The sequence below is a fragment of the Myxine glutinosa genome, chromosome 12 (assembly GCF_964187855.1).
Source record: "Myxine glutinosa chromosome 12, kmMyxGlut1.1, whole genome shotgun sequence".
Lineage (NCBI taxonomy): Eukaryota > Metazoa > Chordata > Myxini > Myxiniformes > Myxinidae > Myxine > Myxine glutinosa.
In genome coordinates, this window is record NC_136272.1 from 72,821,658 (window position 1) to 72,845,063 (window position 23,406).

Below are 23,406 nucleotides of genomic sequence, written 5' to 3' on the forward strand. Positions count from 1 at the left end.
GAAATACTCCATTGCACCAGTGAAAGAGATAGATTCCCTTCATTCCCACTCCCAACACTTCCATTCCCCCCTTTCCGTCAATTGCAATTCGCATTGCCAACTGCATGTTGGGCGGTTTTCCCTTCATCCGCCATTGACCACGAGGCAGGGTTGGGGGAAGGAAGGCGGGTCCCCACCTCGTCAGAGAGGGGAGGAGTGATCCAGCCCCACTCGACCAACCATGAACAAGGGGTTTGGCTTGAGAGGGCGGGGAGAGAACGTTTGGGGGAGGTTCGCAAAGGTTGAGGGGCGGGGCCTATATAACCCACGGCGGGGGTGTTCCCGGAGGAGATGCACAGAGAGTTGGTCTGAGTCGGTTGCCAGAGGAGGGTCAGTGGTTGCGTTGGTTGCGGTGGTAAGAAGTCGGTGGTGAGAAGTGGTGGCGTCGAGGGGTCAGTGGTTGCGTTGGTTGCGTTGAGTTGTCAATGGTGAGGAGACACCAGGGCCAAGAGAGAGAACGTGCCAAGGGCCATTACCAGCAGTTGCGCCAGAGACGGCAGACGCGCCCTGAGCTGAGCCAGAGAGGCAGCGTTGACTCCACCAGGCAGCTTCAACCCGTTACCCCGCGGGGACCAAATAGCGGTGGCATCGGTGGCCGTCGAGGTCCAGCCGACGTCCCGTGCGGGATCAAGCCCGAACCATCTGCCCCAGCTGAACCTTCCCATTCCTCCTTCCAACATTCATTCCATTCCATCCTTCTTGTATACGTGAGTTTGTTTTGTTCGTTCTGTCCCTGGGTATTTAATTAAGTCTGTAGGTAAGCTAAAATTTGCACTGTGTCACCTGCGTCTTATGTGTTGTAAATAAAACTTGATTGCTCCTTTTTGCTTGTGTGTGTAAATAATAAACCCCATTACTCGTCTGTACGTCTTCTCGTTTTATTCCTTTTCCTCTTGCATTGCGTCGTTTTTGTCTTTTCCCTCATTGAGCAGCTGTGGTGCGATACGGCCAAAGTTCTGGGTGAATCGGGTGAGTCAGGGATCCTGTAACGGTCGCGGCAATACCAAACCGCTCGGTAACTAACATCTTAAACCGCGATCAGTAACAATATGTATGTATGTCATGACACCTCAGACTTAATATTTGGTAGCGGCCTTTGGACAAAATAACTGCAGTCAAGTGCTTCCGATAGCCATGAATGAGCTTCCTACACCTCTCTCCTGGCAGTTTCGCCCACTCTTCTTGTGCAAACTGCTCCAGTTCTTCCAGATTTGAAGGGTGCCTTCTCCCAACTGCTGTTTTCAGATCTCCCCACAGGTGTTCAATGGGATTCAGATCTGGACTCATTGATGGTCCCTTCAGAACAGTCCAGCGTTTTGTCTTGAACCATTCCTGGGTGCTTTTTGAAGTGTGTTTTGGGTGACTGTCCTGCTGCAAGACCCATGACATTCGACGGAGACCCAGCTTTCTGACACTGGGTTGAACATTGCCCTCCAAAATGCTTTGTCAATCTCCTGATTTCATGATGTCATGCACACATTCAAGGTACCCAGTGCCAGAGGCAGCACAGAAACCCCAAAACATCACTGAACCTCCTCCATGTTTGACTGTAGGGAAGGTATTCTTTTCTTTGAAGGCTTCATTTTGTTTTCCGTAAACATAGAGATGATGTGATTACACAAAAACCTCTAATTTCGTCTCATCTGTCCACAGTACATTCTCACAGATGGATTTTGGCTTGTTCAGGTGTGTTATGGCAAACTCAAGTCAGGCTTTGTCAGCAGTGGGTTCCTCCTGGGTCTCCTTCCATAGAACCCCCTTTCATTGAGTTGGCGACGGATGGTGCGAGTTGAAACTGTCGTACTTTGTGTCCGAAGGTCAGCTTGAATCTGTTTGGCAGTTGATCGAGGTGCTTTCTCCACCATTCAAACAATCCTTTGGTCAATCTTTGATCAAGGTTTCTCTTGCGGCCACGTCCAGGGAGGTTGACTGCAGTGCCAAGGGCCTTAAACTTTCTGATAACATTGCGTACGGTGAACACAGGAACATCAATGTCTCTGGAGATGGACTTGTAGCCTTGAGATTGTCCATGCTTGGCTACAATCTTGTGTCTGACCTCCTCGGACAATTCTCTGGTTTTCTTTATTTTCTCCATGCTCATTGTGGTGCACACAGTGACACAAAACAGCAGTATTGCTTCTTTTCTCTATTCACACTAGTTGAATGAGTGATTTTTATATCTATATTTTTATTAATTGATTTTCTCCACAGGTGAGTTCAATTCCAAAGTAAAGGATAATCACCTGCTTGAAATCTAATTATTTCTTACAACTTCTTAGAGGTGCCAATAATATTGTCCGGGCCATTTTAGGATTTCTGTGTGGAATAAGCTAAGATTTAGTAATTTTTCAGTTTTTTTTGTTTTGTTACACCACAAACCAAATAAATACAAATGTGGATACTAAAATATATTTTAATTTCGACAATTTTCTGGAAGAAATTTCTGGAAGATCTATATGTATTTATATACACAGTATATCAATTACAAGTTCAGGACAGTTTGGGCTTTCCATTGCCCAGAAAAAGAGGGTATATCGAACCAAAGATCGTAGAAAAAATATTGTAGCAAATAGGAGAGAGCAATGTAGTCTCAGGCAACGTATCATCCACTTCTCAATGGACCTTAAGGTAAACAATACCGCAGAGTCTGCTTTTATTCCCGGGAAGGTACTTCCAGTCATGTGCGAGTTTAAGCCGCATTTTTCCGACTTCGAGGAAAAATGTCATCTTGAGCGATTGTGTGCACAGCCTTGTTTTTCATTCAGTGTGACCTGGCGTCACGTGGATGTAAGTCAGTCGTTGTGTGCATATTTACTTGCAAAATCGAAGATTTTTCAAGTATATTGTTCGGTTGCGTTTGTGGTTCTGTCTGTCTGTTTATTGTCACCGGCCTACAGGTCACAATTCTAAACCGATCGTCACGAAACTTCAGCAAGTTGTATAGGTGGTCCCAATTGAGAAGCCTATTGTTTTTGGGGTCAAAAGGTCAAAAGGTCAACATAGGCCAAAGGTCACCAACTTTGCCAAATTTCTAAAATACTCAATTTTCATCCGATTGACTTGAAATTTGAAGAGGACTTGCATATCTGGTCACTGAATTCAACCACCAAGTATATTTGAGGTCAACATAGGCCAAAAGGTCAACATAGGCCGAATTTCTTAAATCCTCAATTTTCATCCGATTGACTTGAAATTTCAAGAGGACTTGCATATCTGGTCACTGAATGCAACCACTAAGTATATTTGAGGTCAACATAGGCCAAAAGGTCAACATAGGCCAAATTTCTAAAATCCTCAATTTTCATCCGATTGACTTGAAATCTGAAGAGAACTTGCATATCTGGTCACTGAATTCAACCACCAGCCATTTTTGAGGTCAACATAGGCCAAATTTCTAAAATCCTCAATTTTCATCCAATTGACTTGAAATTTGAAGAGGACTTGCACATCTGGTCACTGAATGCAACCACTAAGTATATTTGAGGTCAACATAGGCCAAAAGGTCAACATAGGCCAAATTTCTAAAATCCTCAATTTTCATCCGATTGACTTGAAATCTGAAGAGAACTTGCATATCTGGTCACTGAATTCAACCACCAGCCATTTTTGAGGTCAACATAGGCCAAATTTCTAAAATACTCAATTTTCATCCGATTGACTTGAAATTTGAAGAGGACTTGCACATCTGGTCACTGAATTCAACCACAAATGATATTTTAGGTGACCATAGGCCAAAAGGTCAACATAGGCCGAATTTCTAAAATCACCAATTTTCATTTGATTGACTTGAAATTCTAAGAGGATTTACACATATATGGTCACAGAATTCAACCACCAACTATTTTTGAGGTCAACATAGGCCAAAAGGTCAACATAGGCCAAGTTTTTAAAATCCTCAATTTTCATCCGATTGACTTGAAAATTGAACAGCATTTGCATATCTGGTCACTGAATTCAACCACCAAGTATATTTGAGGTCAACATAGGCCAAAAGGTCAACATAGGCCGAATTTATTAAATCCTCAATTTTCATCCGATTGACTTGAAATTTCAAGAGGACTTGCATATCTGGTCACTGAATGCAACCACTAGTTGGTGTGTGTTTTTGAGGTCAACATAGGCCAAAAGGTCAACATAGGCCAAATTTCTAAAATCCTCAATTTTCATCCGATTGACTTGAAATTTGAAGAGAACTTGCATATCTGGTCACTGAATTCAACCACCAGCCATTTTTGAGGTCAACATAGGCCAAATTTCTAAAATCCTCAATTTTTATCCAATTGACTTAAAATTTGAAGATGACTTGCACATCTGGTCACTGAATTCAACCACAAATGATATTTTAGGTGACCATAGGCCAAAAGGTCAACATAGGCCGAATTTCTAAAATCACCAATTTTCATTTGATTGACTTGAAATTCTAAGAGGATTTACATATATGGTCACAGAATTCAACCACCAACTATTTTTGAGGTCAACATAGGCCAAAAGGTCAACATAGGCCAAGTTTTTAAAATCCTCAATTTTCATCCGATTGACTTGAAAATTGAACAGCATTTGCATATCTGGTCACTGAATTCAACCACCAAGTATATTTGAGGTCAACATAGGCCAAAAGGTCAACATAGGCCGAATTTCTTAAATCCTCAATTTTCATCCGATTGACTTGAAATTTCAAGAGGACTTGCATATCTGGTCACTGAATGCAACCACTAAGTATATTTGAGGTCAACATAGGTCAAAAGGTCAACATAGGCCAAATTTCTAAAATCCTCAATTTTCATCCGATTGACTTGAAATTTGAAGAGAACTTGCATATCTGGTCACTGAATTCAACCACCAGCCATTTTTTAGATCAACATAGGCCAAAAGGTAAACATAGGCCAAATTTCTAAAATCCTCAATTTTCATCCAATTGACTTAAAATTTGAAGATGACTTGCACATCTGGTCACTGAATTCAACCACAAATGATATTTTAGGTGACCATAGGCCAAAAGGTCAACATAGGCCGAATTTCTAAAATCACCAATTTTCATTTGATTGACTTGAAATTCTAAGAGGATTTACATATATGGTCACAGAATTCAACCACCAACTATTTTTGAGGTCAACATAGGCCAAGTTTTTAAAATCCTCAATTTTCATCTGATTGACTTGAAAATTGAACAGCATTTGCACATTGAGTCACTAAATAGGGAAACGAACTATTTTTGAGGTCAAAAGGTCAAAGGTAAACTCAAGGTCAACCTTACAAAATCATCATTTTTCAACTGAAAAATCGTCACTTTTCTTCCTGTTCAAGAGCTTTGATCAAGATTGTCAATTTTAATGTTGATGAAATGGACAATTTGCTGTATCAATGGAATTTTTTTCTTGGGGGTGAGGGGCGGATTTTGCAAGTATCGTGCTCCGCATGACGTCTTCTTGTTCAGTTGTTGCGCTTCTGGACATGACCTTGGCTGCCTGGGTGCAGTGTGGTGTGTACGTGTGCATTATTTGTTGAGATGCTGTTTGCACAATTTGTTCATTCACTGGTGCAACTTGTGTTTAGTTTGGTGTGATACTCTGGCACTGTACCCGAGTGCGTATGTGTATACACACACGCACATACACAACACACACAGTATGACATTATAGAGGAGGAAAGCATGAAAGGAAAGATGAGGGAAAGAGGCAAAAACATCTGCCATTTTGTCCATGTAACATTTAGTGTGGGTATGTAATATCCAGATGACCCGATCACTCTCAACATCCAGCTGACAAATATTTCACACACAATCTCTCTTCCTCATTGTTTTCTTCATACCCTTCCCACATTTTAACCCCCCCCCCCCCCCCCCTTTCTCCGTCTCTCCGGACAGCTGATCCGAGGAGGTTTTAGAATATTGTGCTTTGGCCGGCAAGGCAGCGTCTGCCAGTGATTACAAAGGGTGAGGCGAAACCAGAGCTGTATATTTAGCCCAGACTCGAAGGCTCATTTCCCAGCTCGCATTGTGTGCGGATAATGAGAAAGTAAACAAACGCACACGCCACCGCCACCACCGGTTTAGCCACACCATGCAGGCTCCACCGGATGCCACGTGCCCTGGTCGGGTCGGCTGAAAACACCGTCCCAAAACACCACAACCCCCCATTCAACAGGACCTCGAATATGTCTTTCGGAAATGCAAGCAAACAGATAAAGCAGAGATGTAAATAAGCTGAGCTAACGGCTCGCCATAAAAGGGCCCTTTTGTCCGCTGTCCAAACCCCCCAAAGCACAAAAGAGCTGAGAAGAGCAGTCATTAACTTATAAGAACTAAATTAAAACATGAGGGCCCCCGGCGGACCAAATTAGGAATCATATTCAATTAAAGGAGCGAAGGAGATGCCCGCAATACGTTTGAATGCTCACTGTAGCTACAACAGCTCATCTGTTGAATGGAAATGATATGTCCAGCATTGAACATCAACAATTGAACTTGTTCGGCATCCTCTACAAACATGACAAAAACCTTATGTGACCGATCTTGTTCAGCCCAGAGAAATGCGGTCCCGTGTGCACAGAAATCCCAATTTCATTGAAAATTTGCTATACATAGGCCAACTGTGTCGATCCTCGGGGTCGAGTCCAACCTCTGCAGAAAGACCTGAAAACCAACACCTTTAAGTCCAAATTGTGACCATTTCTTGTTTGCTGAAGGAGCGTGTTTCGCTACTTGCCAAGCTTGTAGCGCTCACTCTCTGTGACCGCGTTCTGTAATTATTTGGACGGATGGACCTGCTGCGTAATGAGCCAAGCAGCACGTGTTATCACATTAGTGCTGGCAGGTTTGCGCAGAGGTGAGTGCACTCTCCTTTGTGTCATAAACTGTCACCCTTATGCTTCACAGGCAGAGCATCACATCAGTAAATTCACCATCTTATGGAAGTACGTTATGCCAGGCATCTCATATAATAGCATTTCTTCCTGGATGATAAAGATGTCAAGGTGTCTTTCACAAGACTGGACCATTGTGTGCAGGTATCATGATAAAATTCCAAATTGTAAGCCAGCTTGACTGTTCTCCCCTCTTCATGTGGTTTTTATTAGGATTTCCAGAATCATGGACACCTTTCATTGACTAAAGAACTGCATTACCAAAACAGTACAAAGGACTGAGTTGTAATGCACAGTTGCAAGGGAGAAGGGTAAACATTAATGTAAGGGAAAGTACTCCACTAAAGAGATACCACGACAGCTACGGTGTTATCACGAGGAAATCCGCCGATGTAAGGCAGTGAGGCAGTGAGGCTCAGGCAGACAATGAACAATGAACAAGGCAATTAGAAATGCTGGTGAAGAATGGATTGGGATTAGAAAGGTAACTTTTATCACTTTTGCTTATGACACATGAGACATTGTTTAAGAATTACAAGAGAGGACCAATGAGTAGAGCTTCTCATAAAGAAGAAAGAAAGAAAAAAATAGCACAAGCATGCATACCACCAAGGAAAACAAGAAAAAGAGCAATCAGAGATTGCAAACCCTCGCCAGGATGTATTTTCAGTGGTTTTTAAGGCTTTTGTGTGAAAACAAATATGGCGGCCGAACCACGTGACCGATGACATCATCATTATTTATTTTCTAAACTAATTTATTCATAGATTATGCTCAAGAAATTTCATCTTGATCGGATGAAGTTTTGTACTTGTTGAATTATGACGTCATAATGGAGGCACCTATGACATCATCATTAACATATTTTATTCCCCATGGAGAGTTCTTTACAAAGAGCCATGTCTCAATTTTTCTATTCAGCACTTTAGGAGATATAGAGGTGCAAAGTTTTTCGGTTTTTACAAGATCGTGAGAGGACGCTGGCGTCACTTGCTCGCCGCTTCTCTGACTGGACCATTGTCCATATCTTGCTTTCCTGGTGGTCGTGGCGGATTTTTGGCCATTGAGTCTTCCTCTGCACGGTCCCTGCTCTGCTGTGCTGCTCCTGGCTTCACCTGCTCGGCTCCTTCGCTGTTTCCTCGGGCTCACTCTCGTGGGTTGTGCCGCCCATTGTTTGCAGCGGCGGTGGTGGCGGTTTGCCGCCGTGATCTTGATTAGCGGCGGCGGTCGTTTGCCGCTGCATTTGCCGCTTTGCCTCCTCAACCTTGGCCTCGTGCTCGTCTCTTCGCTCCTGTCTGCCCTCTGCATGGTCCCGGCTCTGCTCCTGGCTTCACCTGCTCGGCTCCTTCGCTGTTTCCTCGGGCCCACTCCCGTGGGTTGTGTCGATTGTTTCACCTCCTCACCCTTGGCCTCATGCTCGTCCCTTCGCTCCTGCTGGCATGGCTCTGCGGTACTCCGCCGCAAGGCTTCTCCTGCTTAAAACCCGCTCCACCCCATCATGCATCTCTGCAATCAAATCGAATGGACTCCTGCGTCGACCCAGGTACATTCACCGTGGCTCCGGTCGTAAGTTTGTTTATTTACAATCAGGTCACTCCATCCCCATCCTCTGGTCGGCTCAGCGCACTCCCACTCATCGTCCCAACACACCTGGTCACAACAACGCACAAAATCGCACCTCCTGTCTGCGAACCCTGGCCAAATCACCTGGATTCATACCCGCCGTACAAAACAACATCAAGCTCACCTTGTTCAATACCCGGTCCCTCAACAACAAATGCCTCATCCTGAACGACTACATCCTGGAAAATAAACTGGACTTTCTCTGTCTCACTGAGACCTGGCAACAACCACTGGACTACTACACGCTCAACCTCACCACACCCAATGGATATTCTTACATCAATAAACCACGCTCGGAGGGCCGAGGTGGTGGAATTGCCGTTATTCACCGACAAGACATCAAGACCAACCTCATCTCCATCTCATCTGCTCCATCATTTGAACACCTGGCTTTTAAACTCTCTGGTCACACACAGTCAGTCATGGCTGTTGTCTACCGCCCTCCCAAACCACACCCATCATTCCTGTCTGACTTCTCCTACTTTCTGACCCAGCTATGTTCCCTCTCCCCCTCAATCCTCCTCCTTGGTGATTTCAATATCCACATGGACTCCACTGACTCCACGCTAACCACTGACTTCACTGATTTACTCACCTGCTTTAACCTCACTCAACATGTCAACTTTCCTACCCATAACCGTGGTCACATTTTGGACCTTGTCTGCTCTACTGGACTAATTTTGCACCATCTCTCTGGCTCCGACCTCACTCTCTCTGACCACCTAGCCATCACTCTGACCATCAACATCCCCACCCCAGCACCAAGGCATTATCGCACTATCAACTTCCGTAAGCTAAATGCTCTTTCACCTACCTCATTCTCATCGACCCTCTCTGAAAAAACGTCCACTTCTCCCTTCGTTGACCTCCACACCCCTTCTGACCTCACTGACTACTACAACCACACTCTCTCCTCCTGCCTTGACCAACTTGCGCCTATAAAAACCAAAACAGTTTCTTTCACCCATTCTGCTCCCTGGTTTACCCCTGAACTCCGCCTGATGAAAACTCGTGCTCGCCAACTTGAAAGACTCCGCAATAAAACAGGTCTCACAGTTCACTCCCAGGCCTACAAGGACCACATACAACACTATAAAGATGCCCTCTCCCGCGCCCGCTCCGCCTACTACTCTCAAATTATCCACTCTGGCTCCGGAAACCCAAAAGCACTCTTCTCTACAATAAACAAACTCCTCAGCCCCCTGAACACCACCACCCAGTCATTCACAATAGACAACTGCATCTCCTTCCTTTCATTCTTCCAACGCAAAATTGAAAACATCTACAACAGCTTGACCACCGCCGCACCCGCTCCCCCTCAAACCACCTGCCCCCCCTTATCCTGCCATCCCCTGTCTCAATTCTCCCCAGTCTCCCCTACTGACCTCTCTGAACTCCTCATCGGAATGAAAACTGCCACCTGCACTCTTGACCCCATCCCCTCCAGCTTTGTCAAGGCCTCCCTTCCTGCTCTCTCTCTCCACTTATCATTGCAACAATAAACTCCTCCCTGTCTACAGGCATCGTCCCACCATCCCTCAAAATTGCTGCTGTTACCCCCATTCTGAAAAAACCTGGACTAAACCCTGACACCCTGAATAACTTCAGACCCATCTCCAACCTACCCTTTCTGTCAAAGGTTTTGGAACGTGCTGTAGCCACTCAACTCAAACATCACCTTTCTGCCAATAACCTGTATGAAACATTCCAATCCGGATTCCGCTCCAACCACAGTACTGAAACTGCTCTCCTCAAAATCACCAACAACCTTCTCCTCTCCTCTGACGCTGGCAACCTCAACATTCTCATCCTCCTCGACCTCAGCGCCGCCTTTGACACCATCGATCACACCATCCTCCTCACCCGACTTGAAACCACCTTTAACATTACCGGCACTGCCCTCTCTTGGATTAAATCATACCTCTCTGACAGACGTCAGTTCATCTCCATCAATAACTGCAAATCCCCCACTGCTCCCCTCCCCCAAGGTGTCCCCCAAGGTTCAGTTCTTGGCCCCCTCCTCTTCATCCTTTACCTGTCCCCCCTCGGTCACTTAATCCGCCGTCATGGTCTCCAATTCCACTGCTTCGCCGATGACATCCAGCTTTTCATCTCCACCAAGTCCATCTCCACCGCCACCCACTCTATCCTGACAAACTGCATCACTGAAATAAAATCCTGGCTTCAAATCAACTTCCTCAAACTTAACTGTGATAAATCTGAAATAATCATCATTGGCCCAAAAACGCTCACCAAGTCCACCCATAACTTTGCCCTCAACATCGACGGTTTCCCAGTATCCACCTCCCCTCACATCCGGAATCTTGGCATCATCTTTGACCAAACCCTCTCCTTCGACAAATACACTAAACAGATCACAAAGACAGCCTTCTTTCACCTGAAAAACATCGCCCGTCTCCGTCCATCCCTCTCCTCTGTGGCTGCAGAAACCCTCATCCACGCCTTCATCACTTCCCGTCTGGACTACTGCAATAGCCTCCTTTATGGTTCACCCTCAACAATCACCAATAAACTCCAATACATTCAGAACTCCGCTGCCCGTCTACTCACCCATTCCCGGACCCGTGACCACATCACCCCCGTCCTTTACAAGCTTCACTGGCTCCCCATCTCCCAGAGAATCCAGTACAAAATCCTCCTCTTGACCTACAAAGCCCTCCATAACCTGGCCCCATCCTACCTGGCTGACCTCCTCTCCAGACACACTCCCACCCGCAACCTCTGCTCTGCTGGTACCAACCTGACCCCCCCCATCCGGACCAAATTTAGATCCTGGGGGGACAGGGCCTTCTCCATCGCTGCTCCCACCCTCTGGAACTCGCTACCTCACACCATCAGAGACTCCTCCTCACTCACCACATTCAAAACATCACTCAAGACCCACCTGTTCAACACTGCATTCAACATTTAACCCACAGCATCTAACCCCTGACTATCTCCTCTCCTTCTCCCTCCTTTGTGCTTTGAATATTTCCCTATTGATTCTTCTTTTTTTGCAATTGTCTTTATGTTTTGCTATGCATTATGTTTTGCACTCTGTCAAAGCGTCTTTGGGCTTCCTGAAAAGCGCTATATAAAATAAATGCATTATTATTATTATTATACAAGATGGCGGCCGAACCACGTGACCGATGACGTCATCGGTTTTTTTTTCTCCACCAGTTTATGCCGACATGGCGCTCAATAAATTTCATCTTGATTGGATGAAATTTTGTACTTGTCGAATTATGACGTCATAATGGAGGCATGTATGACATAATCATTAACTTATTTTATTCCCCATGGAGAGCTCTTTATAATGAGCCATGTCTCAATTTTTTATATTCATCGCTTTCCGAGATAGAGGTGCAAAGTTTTTCGATGTTTCGAAGATGGCGGCCGAACCACGTGGCCTATGACATCATAATTATCATTAAAAAATTATACAGGTGGAGTTGCACCGATGGTGAAAATTTGCTGTCAATCGGACCAATGGTTGCAGAGAAAATCATATTTATTCTGTGCGGATAAACAGACAAACAAACAAATGAAAAATCGGTCAGAGACCGAGGACTTGCCGGAATGTACTTTTTATCGGCCATTTTGGACTAATATGGTGGCCGAACCACGTGACCAATGACGTCATCATTATTTGTTTTCTAAACTAATTTATTCCTAGATTATGCTCAAGACATTTCATCTTGATCGGATGAAGTTTTGTACTTGTCGAATTATGACATCATAATGGAGGCACCTATGACATCATCATTAACATATTTTATTCCCCATGCAGAGTTCTTTACAATGAGCCATGTCTCAATTTTTTCTATTCAGCACTTTCTGAGATATAGAGGTGCAAAGTTTTTCTGTTTTTCCAAGATGGCGGCCAAACCACGTGACCGATGATGTCATCATTATGTTTTTTTTCTCCACCAGTTTATGCTGACACGGTGCTCAATAAATTGCATCTTGATTGGATGAAGTTTTGTACTTGTCAAATCATCGAATTATGACGTCATAATGGAGGCCTTGAGCCGAGAGAGTTAAAAATTGGGCACAGTCTATTCCAGGGCAAGACAAATATGTGTGTAAAGTATGGCGATTATATGTGCAATGGTATAGACATAGTACTGCGTACAACCAGACACAGACAGACAGATGAAAAATCGGTCAGAGACCGAGGACTTGCCGGAGTTAAAAATATGGCGGCCGAACCATGTGACCGATGATGTCATCATTATTTGTTTTCTAAACCAATTTATTCCGAGATTATGCCCAAGAAATTTCATCTTGATCGGATGAAGTTTTGCACTTGTCCAATTATGACGTCATAATGGAGGCACCTGTGACATCATCATTAACATATTTTATTCCCCATGGAGAGTGTTCTTTACAACGAGCCATGTCTAATTTTTTTCTATTCAGCACTTTCGGAGATTAGAGGTGCAAAGTTTTTCGGTTTTTCCAAGATGGCAGCCGAACCACGTGACCGATGACGTCATCATTAAATTTTTTTCTCCACCAGTTTATGCCGACATGGTGCTCAAAAATTGCATCTTGATTGGATGAAGTTTTGTACTTGTGGAATTATCGATTTATGACGTCATAATGGAGGCCTTGGGCCGACAGAGTTAAAAGTTGGGCACAGTCTATTCCAGGGCAACGCAAATATGTGTGTAAAGTATGGCGATTCTAGGTGCAACGATGTAGACGTAGTACTGTGCACAAACAGACAGACAGATGAAAAATTGGTCAGAGACCGAGGACTTGCCGGAATGTACTTTTTTATCCGCCATTTTGGACAAATATGGCGGCCGAACCACGTGATCGATGACGTCATCATTATTTGTTTTCTAAACTAATTTATTCCTTGATGATGCTCAAGAAATTTCATCTTGATGGAGGAAGTTTTGTACTTCTCGAATTATGACGTCATAATGGAGGCACCTATGACATCATCATTAACATATTTTATTCCCCATGGAGAGTTCTTTCCAATGAGCCATGTCTCAATTTTTTCTATTCAGCACTTTCGGAGATATAGAGGTGCAATTTTTTCTTTTTTTTTGGTTTTTCCAAGATGGCGGCCAAACCACATGACGGATGATGTCATCATTATGTTTTTTTCTCCAGCAGTTTATGCTGACACGGCGCTCAAGAAATTGCATCTTGATTGGATGAAGTTTTGTACTTGTCAAATTATCGAATTATGACGTCATATTGGAGGCCTTGGGCCGAGAGAGTTAAAAATTAGGCACAGTCTATTCCAGGGCAAGTGCAACGGTGTAGACGTAGTTCTGCGAACAAACAAAACAAACAGACAAACCAACCGATCAACATACTTGCCGGAATCTTTTCCGGCAACTAACAAACCAACCAACCAATATACTTGCATATGTCATCATATGTCATCTTTTCCAGCAAGTAACAAACAAACGGACTCAAATGCAATACCCTCTCCTTTGGCGAGGGTAACAAGGAGGCCGAGAGGCAGAACAGAAGGGATGTCAAAGAGAATGCTATGGAACTAATGGTTGTTCTTTCCTAAAAGGCTGAAAAGTTTTGCTGTCGGTGGTTCTGGGTTGATTAAGTACTATCGGGCAGTGATAGTGAGTGTTTTGACACTGTCTTTCACTATCTGGCATGGCAGCTCGACGCGGGACGACCAATCCCAACTCAATAGAAGAGCAAAGACTGCTTGTAAAATGATTGGGTGTGATCTGCCTTCCAGAGAGCTCGTACCCCAGTCGAGCAGAGAAAAGAGCGAAATGTATTGTCTGGGATGAGTTCCAACCAGCCGAAGACAATTATTTTGAACTACTTCGCTCGGGTTTTTTTTTTTTTTTTTTTGTATACTGAATCGAGGCTCGTGAAAGAGCTGACATTTACTTCACAAACAAATCAACCAGACAAACAAATTATATAAAAAGAGGGAGCGGAAAACAAGATGGGGAGAGAAGGGGAAGCACACAAACACAACATTTGAGAGCAGGGAGATGTGTGGAAGGGAGAGAACTTGGGGGGAGGAGGCGTGGCAAGGGGGGGGGGGGGGGGAGGGAGAAGTATAAAACACAAGGACACCAAGGACTTCCAGGACAGAAGTTGGTATTTCAAAAAAGTGGAATTGGGGTGAAATTAGCGGGGGTAGAAAAGATCAAGGTTTTGGATGGGGGAAGATAAGAGATGGTGGTGAACAGCTGTGTTAAATACCTGGATGGAAGAGTGGGATTGAAGGGAGTGGGGGAGTTTGTTCCAGAGGCGGGAGAAAAGAGGAATGAAGGAGTGAAGGTGAGCAGAGAGTCTTGATTTTGGAGTGAAGGTGAGCAGAGAGAGTAAACGTTATCATTCCATCATAACCAACTCTACTCGCTTGCACAACAACTTTCACCCAATCACACCCTCAAATGGATCAGTCTAAACTTTTTGTATGAGCATCGCAGGAATGGACATGGATATTTTAAACCATGTCACTTATATCATCACCAAAATCACCAAAATGCTGATGTTTGTGCCTCCGCCTACGAAGTTGCCGGAGGCATTATGTTCTCGGGGTGTCCGGACGGGCTAAACCTCGTTTTTCTCAGCAACCGTATGTCTGATTGAGACAAAACTTTCAGGTAGGAGAAGCACCCACGCAGAATGTTTTATGATAATTGTGACGTCATAGGTCATGTGGTATGGCAGCCATCTTGGACGAAAAGCAAATAATTCAAAAATTATTTCTTGGAAAACACTGAATGGAAAAATGATAAACTTGGCACTTTGTCAATAATCCCAATGGGGAACAAGAGCATGATAATGATGACATCATAGGTGAAGTGGTATACCAGCCAAAAATGTTTCAATCGAATTCCTTATCCTAAAAATCTGAAATTGCATGCAGATTATCTATGGCCCATTTGTATTGAAATATTTGTATGACATTTGTATGACATCATAGGTCACATGGTTTGGCAGCCATATTGGATTTAACCAAAAACCTTAAAAAAACATCTTCTCCCAAACCACCAAATTGATTGACTCAAAACTTTACGTGTGTTATTGACTAGGCATGGCGATTAAAAGAAGATCACAAAAACATCATTGGTCACATGGTGTGGCAGCCATATTGGATTTAAAGTAAATATTAAATAATTATATCTCTGAAACCACTCACCCTATCGATGCAAAATTTTACAAATATTATCCAACACCATTGTTGCATATAGTTTGAAAATGATGATGTCGTAGATCACGTGGTTTGGCAACCGACTTGGATAGAAAAACGAACCTTATCCAATCAACATGAAACTCTCAAACGTGATCCCCATACATTTGCAGAGTGTACTTTTTTTTTAAGGTCATATGTCATGTGGTGTGGCAGCCATATTAGCTTGAAAGCCGATATTTAAAAAAAATCCCTTCTCTGAAACTGTTTCACCGATCGATGTGAAACCTGTCATGTCGGGTAAAAATGTGATACTTGAAAACAGCCGAAGGGATTTATATCAAACTTGTTTATTTTTAGGACAGTGAACAATGGCATCTACCCGTTGTGGGACTATGCGGAGGCATATTGGCGACAGTCGCATTGTCCTAGTTTTTCTTAATGTTGAAGGCTCCGGTCACTGACTATGTAATCTTCATTGAGGCCAGACCTGAAATAAAATAACTTAATTAATAGAAAAGTGAAGAAATAAATGATAGTCCAAGAGTTTTTGAGGAAGTAAAAAAATCTACTTTTTGAAAAGGGGCACTTCATATGTATTTGGAGAGACATAAGGAGGTAAAGAGTTCGAGAGTTTGGCAGTGGAGGGGAAGAAGCAAAAAGCTTTAGGGCTCTCCACACTAATTACAATGAATCTATTTCTTTATTTCTTATTCACTGTTATTTTCAAGCCAAATAAAATTTTGATTAAATTTTTTTTATTACTATTCAGTCATTTTTAAGCTGCACTGTCAGAGTACTTCTCATTGTACGTGCATCACATACATAGGACAATAAATCTATTATTATTATTATAACATTATACCACCTACTACTACTACTACACAAAGCCATACTCAAAAACTGTAAAATGAGAACAACAGAATTGTCCACAGCAAGAACAGACAAGATTCCAAAAAAGACTGGGTATTAAAAATTGTCTGTTTGCTTATGGCCTCCCACCCATGCATAGCACGGGTACCTCACTAGTTTGTATTGGTGGTATCTTCAACTTCCACCGACCAACGGCAGCAAACGGATCAACAAGCCGAACGGCTTTCGTAGGTAGAGCGAGCGCACTTTGGGATGCATTGCTCTGCCTGCGAGAAGTAACAACCTGACCGTTTATAGTGTGGTCGGGAATCGAACCCAGACTAAACAGCTCAACTCACCCATCCCTCGAACCTCCTTACTCATCTCCATACACTACATACCTACATATCACTTTATATAAAGGTCTAACATTGGGGGGAAAAACCCCCAGAAACAACAGGTTAGAACATCTTGGAGTAGTGTATTTCGTTCTTCGAACATTCGGAATTCTCCAACAGTCGAATAAACGTTACCATGGTGATATTATACCGATTTGCCACAATCAGCAATTTTGGGGATTCCGACCTACGTACTCATACAGTTAACGCCCTCCATCATCCCGGACGGTGCAGTCCGCTCATCGCCCTTGTACACGGGGTGGACGTGTAAGGAAAATGTCACCATGAGATCGATGAGTCATAAATCGCGTCGGATTGGGAAGATTTAAGGATCGAAACGGCGGGAAGTGTAAAAATAGCGTTGTGGGGAGAGGAGCGATCTGTAGAATTTCCAGAACTCCCACGTACTCCAAACAGAACGCGATGACTATACAGACAGGCTCAAATAACGTGTGAACACCGAACCACGGGTCTACTTTAATATATATATACCGTGGCTGTCTGCGTGAAGGTGTGACATGGGTGTACGAGTCGGTGATGATTGTACTACAGAACCGGGAAAAGCAGCGAACGAGAGATGTTATACAATCAGAGGGCAGGTAGATCCCTTTGAATACCACTCTTCTTGAGGAATTATAGAAGAAAAAATATATATATATATTTTTTTTAACGTGAACCTTGCAGGTGAATATGCACCTGCGCACAAAAGCCGTTTCCTTGACATCGCGCTCAAAACCTCATGGGTGTTTGTATGGGTCCACCATCAGTCCACCTGTGAAGATGTGTCAAGTGGATGTTTTCATCATGTCACTCGCACCTCCCTGTCCCTCGGAGGTTCCACCCAAAGCTTACCGTGTAGTCAACCGCTCGGTTGGACAAAGCGTGCGTTTGGTATGTGGAGGAATCTGTACACACGCAGGACGTGCGGTCTCCGCGCAGAACGTCGAGACGTACATATAGCACAGGTAATGCAGGTTCGAAATCACGGGTAGGTAGACGTACGAACGGAACAGACGCTGCGGGACGCGCACCCACCTTTTCTGGGATTTCCCGGACGAGCGCAGAGCATTGCGAGGAGGCAGAAAAGTGCGAACCGGGAGCGGGATCTTGGTGCACGAGGGTCCGCCATCCCGGGGTCTCCGCACAATCCTCAGCGCATCGCACCTGGCGGACGCTGCAGGCGTGGCTCCAAGGTGGACTCAGGCTAAAAAAAAAATAATAACGATAATAAAAGGCCTATACTTGAGAAATAAGAGGCTAAAAAGGTCGTCAATAAGGGGAGGTTGGGTTCTTGTGGAAAATCTGACGTCGACGTTTGCTTTTGCGAGCTTTCCTTTCTAATCCTTGTCTGTGTGTGTTTCTCACTCTCCTGTCTCTGTCTCCGCTTTCGATTTATCCTCCCCTCTCGCTCCACCTCCCACGTTACGTACGCAGCAAGTTGTTCAGGGTGGAGTCAACTGGATTACTGGCCACGCCTACCCATTTGACATACCAATGAGCTGTGTCAACACGCCCACTATTTACATATCCTCATCCTTTCACTCACTGCAATTCATTTCACAAATTTCTTCCATGTTGTGTAAACAACAATAACAATATGATGTTCCCCGCCGAGACCTGGTGCAACGAAGACATAGGAGAAGCGAATGACAAACAACTGAACAGAATAAGTGAACAGGTTTCTTTCTGCCCGGCTACCTGCGTGACGTTCACTGAATGAGCCATTGCCGACCCTCGTCCCTCACAGCCTTTCAAGTCAAGTAACCTCAAGCGATCGCCAGAGGAGATGCTGAACTAAGTTTGTTCCCGGAAGAATTCTCGCGGGGCAATGTCCTCGTGTCCCTCGAGTAATCGCAAGTTGGCATTTGAAACACCACGCGAGTAAAGGAGCTTCACGGACAACAAAGTGACAAAACATTTCACGTATCTCCAGTCCTGTCTTTTCATGTCTGGATTTAGCCTGTTTGTACGTGACGTCACGATGTAGTCCCACCTGCAGGTCTGTGCTGGGGCTCACTCACCCAGACCTCGAAGAACTCACCCAGCCCTCTATTTGCTAACCCACACCTCTATTTACTAACCCACACCTCTATTTACTAACCCACACCTCTATTTACTAACCCACACCTCTATTTACTAACCCACACCTCTATTTGCTAACCCACACCTCTATTTGCTAACCCACACCTCTATTTACTAACCCACACCTCTATTTACTCACCCAGCCCTCTATTTACTAACCCACACCTCTATTTGCTCACCCAGACCTCTATTTACTAACCCAGCCCTCTATTTACTCACCCAGCCCTCTATTTACTAACCCAGCCCTCTATTTACTAACCCACACCTCTATTTGCAAACCCAGCCCTCTATTTACTAACCCACACCTCTATTTACTCCCCCAGCCCTCTATTTACTAACCCACACCTCTATTTACTCACCCAGCCCTCTATTTACTAACCCACACCTCTATTTACTCACCCAGCCCTCTATTTACTCACCCAGCCCTCTATTTACTAACCCACACCTCTATTTACTCACCCAGCCCTCTATTTACTCACCCAGCCCTCTATTTGCTAACCCACACCTCTATTTACTCACCCAGCCCTCTATTTACTAACCCAGCCCTCTATTTACTAACCCACACCTCTATTTACTCACCCAGCCCTCTATTTACTCACCCAGCCCTCTATTTACTAACCCACACCTCTATTTACTCACCCAGCCCTCTATTTACTCACCCAGCCCTCTATTTGCTAACCCACACCTCTATTTACTCACCCAGCCCTCTATTTACTCACCCAGCCCTCTATTTACTAACCCAGACCTCGATTCGCTAACCCACACCTCTATTTACTAACCCAGCCCTCTATTTACTCACCCAGCCCTCTATTTACTCAACCAGCCCTCTATTTACTAACCCACAGCTCTATTTGCGAACCCACACCTCTATTTACTAACGCACACCTCTATTTACTCACCCAGACCTCTATTTACTCACCCAGACCTCTATTTACGAACCCACACCTCTATTTACTAACCCAGACCTCTATTTACTAACCCACACCTCTATTTACTAACCCACACCTCTATTTACTAACCCACACCTCTATTTACTCACCCAGACCTCTATTTACTAACCCACACCTCTATTTGCTAACCCACACCTCTATTTGCTAACCCACACCTCTATTTACTAACCCACACCTCTATTTACTAACCCACACCTCTATTTACTAACCCACACCTCTATTTACTAACCCACACCTCTATTTACTCACCCAGACCTCTATTTACTAACCCACACTTCTATTTACTAACCCACACCTCTATTTACTCACCCAGACCTCTATTTACTCACCCAGACCTCTATTTACTAACCCACACCTCTACTTGCTAACTCACACCTCTATTTGCTAACCCACACCTCTATTTACTAACCCACACCTCTATTTACTAACCCACACCTCTATTTACTAACCCACACCTCTATTTACTCACCCAGCCCTCTATTTACTCACCCAGACCTCTATTTGCTCACCCAGCCCTCTATTTACTAACCCAGACCTCTATTTACTAACCAAGACCTCTATTTACAAACCCACACCTCTATTTACTAACCCACACCTCTATTTACTAACCCACACCTCTATTTACTAACTTTCCTCCCCGGTCTAACCGTGAACTCCACGTTCCTCAAGGCGCCCATGTAGAGAACTTTCCTGCACGGACTAACCGTGAACTCCACATTCCTAAAGGCATCCATGTAGTGAATACTCGGCTTGGCCTCCCGGAAAAAGTGCTATCGAGTGGCTTAACTTTGGATCTTTGATCAACCCCTTAACCTTCATTCACAAGAAACTGACGGTCAAAGTCAGAGGGTCATGAGATGGAGTTCGATTTGGCAGGGACAATGTCGTTGCTGGTGCTTAGTCCAGAGTGAGTAATCTGGAGGGGTTGTGGTGAAATTTTGGTTGCTTTATTTTTAAGTGATAACTGTGCCCGGGGGGAACTGATAATGTGGGGGGGTTGAGTTATCTGGTTTGTTTCTCCAAATTGGCCGGCAAAGAAAGTTTTCGCTGGGTTCAAACTTTCTTTCTTGAAGGGGGGGAGTGTTACATATTGTAACGATTTTGAGAAGTGTGTAACGAATTTGAGAAGTGTAACGGTTTTTGAGAAGTGTAACAATTTTGGAGGAAGTGTAACGAATGTGAAAACGTTACAATGTGAACGTTACAAACGTACGGTACCACCCTGTAATGTAAATAATGGTCGCAGTCAGCGTCCTAGTTAAATTGCATGAAAAGTACACGCAGGCCACGATATATCTTTTAAATAGTGTATTTCCTTATTCCATGTAGGCTAAGTATGTGTTTTCCCACTAGATTGACTTTGCATTGTATCAAACAAAATAAGCGTAGGCCCTTCCAATTTCCCCAAAACCTCCCTTCCAATTGCCTTCCGCATTTTGGCCGGTTTTCTTCAAACCACCATTGGCCACGAGGTAAGGTTGGGGAAGAAAGGCGTGTCTCCACCTCGTCATAAGAGGGAAGGAGTGAACCAGCCCTAACAGCCAATCAACACGGCGGTGAGTGACCCGGTAGGCGTGCCCTCGGAGTCGGCGGCTTGATTTCGCTCGAGGTGATAAAAGCGACTGCAAGGGACTGCTTTAAGAGATGAGCTGGAGATGACCCTGGGAGAGGAGCAACGAGGCTGCACCAAAGAGAGGCGGTGAGATGCGAAACGCTCCAAGCCAAAGAGAAGAGGTACTCGGCAAGGAGACCAGCTTTGGAGAGACGCGCTGAAAGGAGGGAGACGGCCCCACCCCAGAAGAGGAGCAGGTGTGCCGAACCAGCGCGTGCCGTCGACCACAGCGGATACACGACGAGGGTTTCCCGCCAAAACCGCGAGGAATTGCGAACGGCGGCCTCCCGACCTTGCCTCCATCTCAAGCCTACCTGCCTGCAATTATCCCCTGTGTAAGTGTGAACGTCCTGTCCTGCTCGTTTGTCTTGGGGCTAAGTAAAAATGAATAGTGTAAGTTAAGGATTCGCTGTGTTACTGCTTCTTCCATCCATTGCTGGTGTGTGTATAATAAAACCTGTTCTTCCTCCGTATTCTTCTTCTTCTTCTTTTTCATTCTCTTTCGGTCGCTTTAGAGATTTCCCGATTGAATATCTGTGGGGCGATCGGGTCAACGTCGGGTGGAATCGGGTTTTAATCGGGGAGGAACTGTTCGGACGCGGTTAAATACACCACCGCTCGGTCAATATAACATCTAAAAGCCGCGTCTGTAACAATATTTATGTGAATGTATGGGAATTACCATTCAGGTCTTTGCTTATCCATGTGTAGTAGATTAAGGGTTGTTGTGGTTGGAGGGTCAGGAGCCCTTCTGAAAAAGTGTCCGGAAACGGAAGTGACCGGAAACGGAAGAAGAAAAGACACGAGGAAGAAAAGCGACGATTATTCTTCTTCCTCGCCCCGCTCCGACGAAAGGTGGGATCGACCTTGCGCCGCGTGGAAAAGCGGCGTTCCGAAGCCCGTCTGGCGAGAGGAGTTACCGGGACGTGTACCTACCCGGTGGAGACGTCAAGTTGACGTGGGGCCGTGCATCGACCCCGAGTCTGGCACCGTTCGCGGCACCGTCTAAAAAGACGCGTACGGGTCGCACGTTGGGGCCTAACACGCGTTGCAAGCGGCGTGCGGCTTTTGGGCTTGCTTTACAGTACCCGCTTCGCGTGGCCACGAGGGGCTGCAGCCGGGGTGCCTGATACGATACCTGCCCGGTGGAAACACGTCCACCCGGGGTTCGTTCAACCGCCCGAGTGCGGCGACGCCGACCAGCATCTCGGTCGGGAGGGGCCCAGAGACATTGTGAGGGGCAGAGACCAAAAGGGGGTCGTGAGTACAGAAGTGGACACACATATATAAGATGGCCATCTTAATCATATAGGGAATTGATTGTGGATTGGGAATTGTTGATGGTTGTTTGTTGTTGATTGCTCGGGGAATATCCGTGATTGTATCATTGAAATCGTATGATATCCTTACCCTGGAAATATATCATTGCACATCAGTTTCTCTTGGGTGGAATTCATAGGGATTGCGTTGCGAAAGCGCATATATATAATACTACTTGCTGGCGAAGGTCCTCTCACGGTCCGGGGGTCACCGAGACCAGGTAGTCACCGAGGGGACCACGTAACAGAATTGGGGGCTCGTCCAAATTACGATTTGCGGATTCGCAATTGGGTCTACGTCCGGGACCTAAAAGTGTATTTGTATAAAATAATAAAATAATATTTTTATTAATTAAAATTTATTAATTAAGTATTAATTGGAAAATTTTGGGGGAAATTGGGGTAAAGTCTTGGGTGAAGGTTAACAGGTGTTAACGATAGTCACCATGGCGTTTGTGGCACAGAACTTTGCGGTAACACCGAGTGAGGCACAGTTCCGAGCGTTACTAAAGTCGGACCTCTT

At 44.7% G+C, this 23,406-nt stretch overlaps 1 protein-coding gene across 2 annotated transcripts in view; it reads right to left on the minus strand.

The window, feature by feature from the left end:
• The window catches only part of LOC137437512 (epidermal growth factor receptor-like), a 559,201-nt gene extending 540,881 nt beyond the window's left edge, over nucleotides 1–18,320 (minus strand). For both annotated transcript variants that reach the window (XM_068131899.2, XM_068131898.2), the window contains exon 1: nucleotides 17,956–18,320. In XM_068131899.2, the coding sequence (XP_067988000.1) occupies nucleotides 17,956–18,049 (94 nt within the window). In that variant the 5' untranslated portion in view covers nucleotides 18,050–18,320. The remainder of the gene's footprint in view (nucleotides 1–17,955) is intronic.
• Between the last annotated feature and the right edge of the window lie 5,086 nt (nucleotides 18,321–23,406).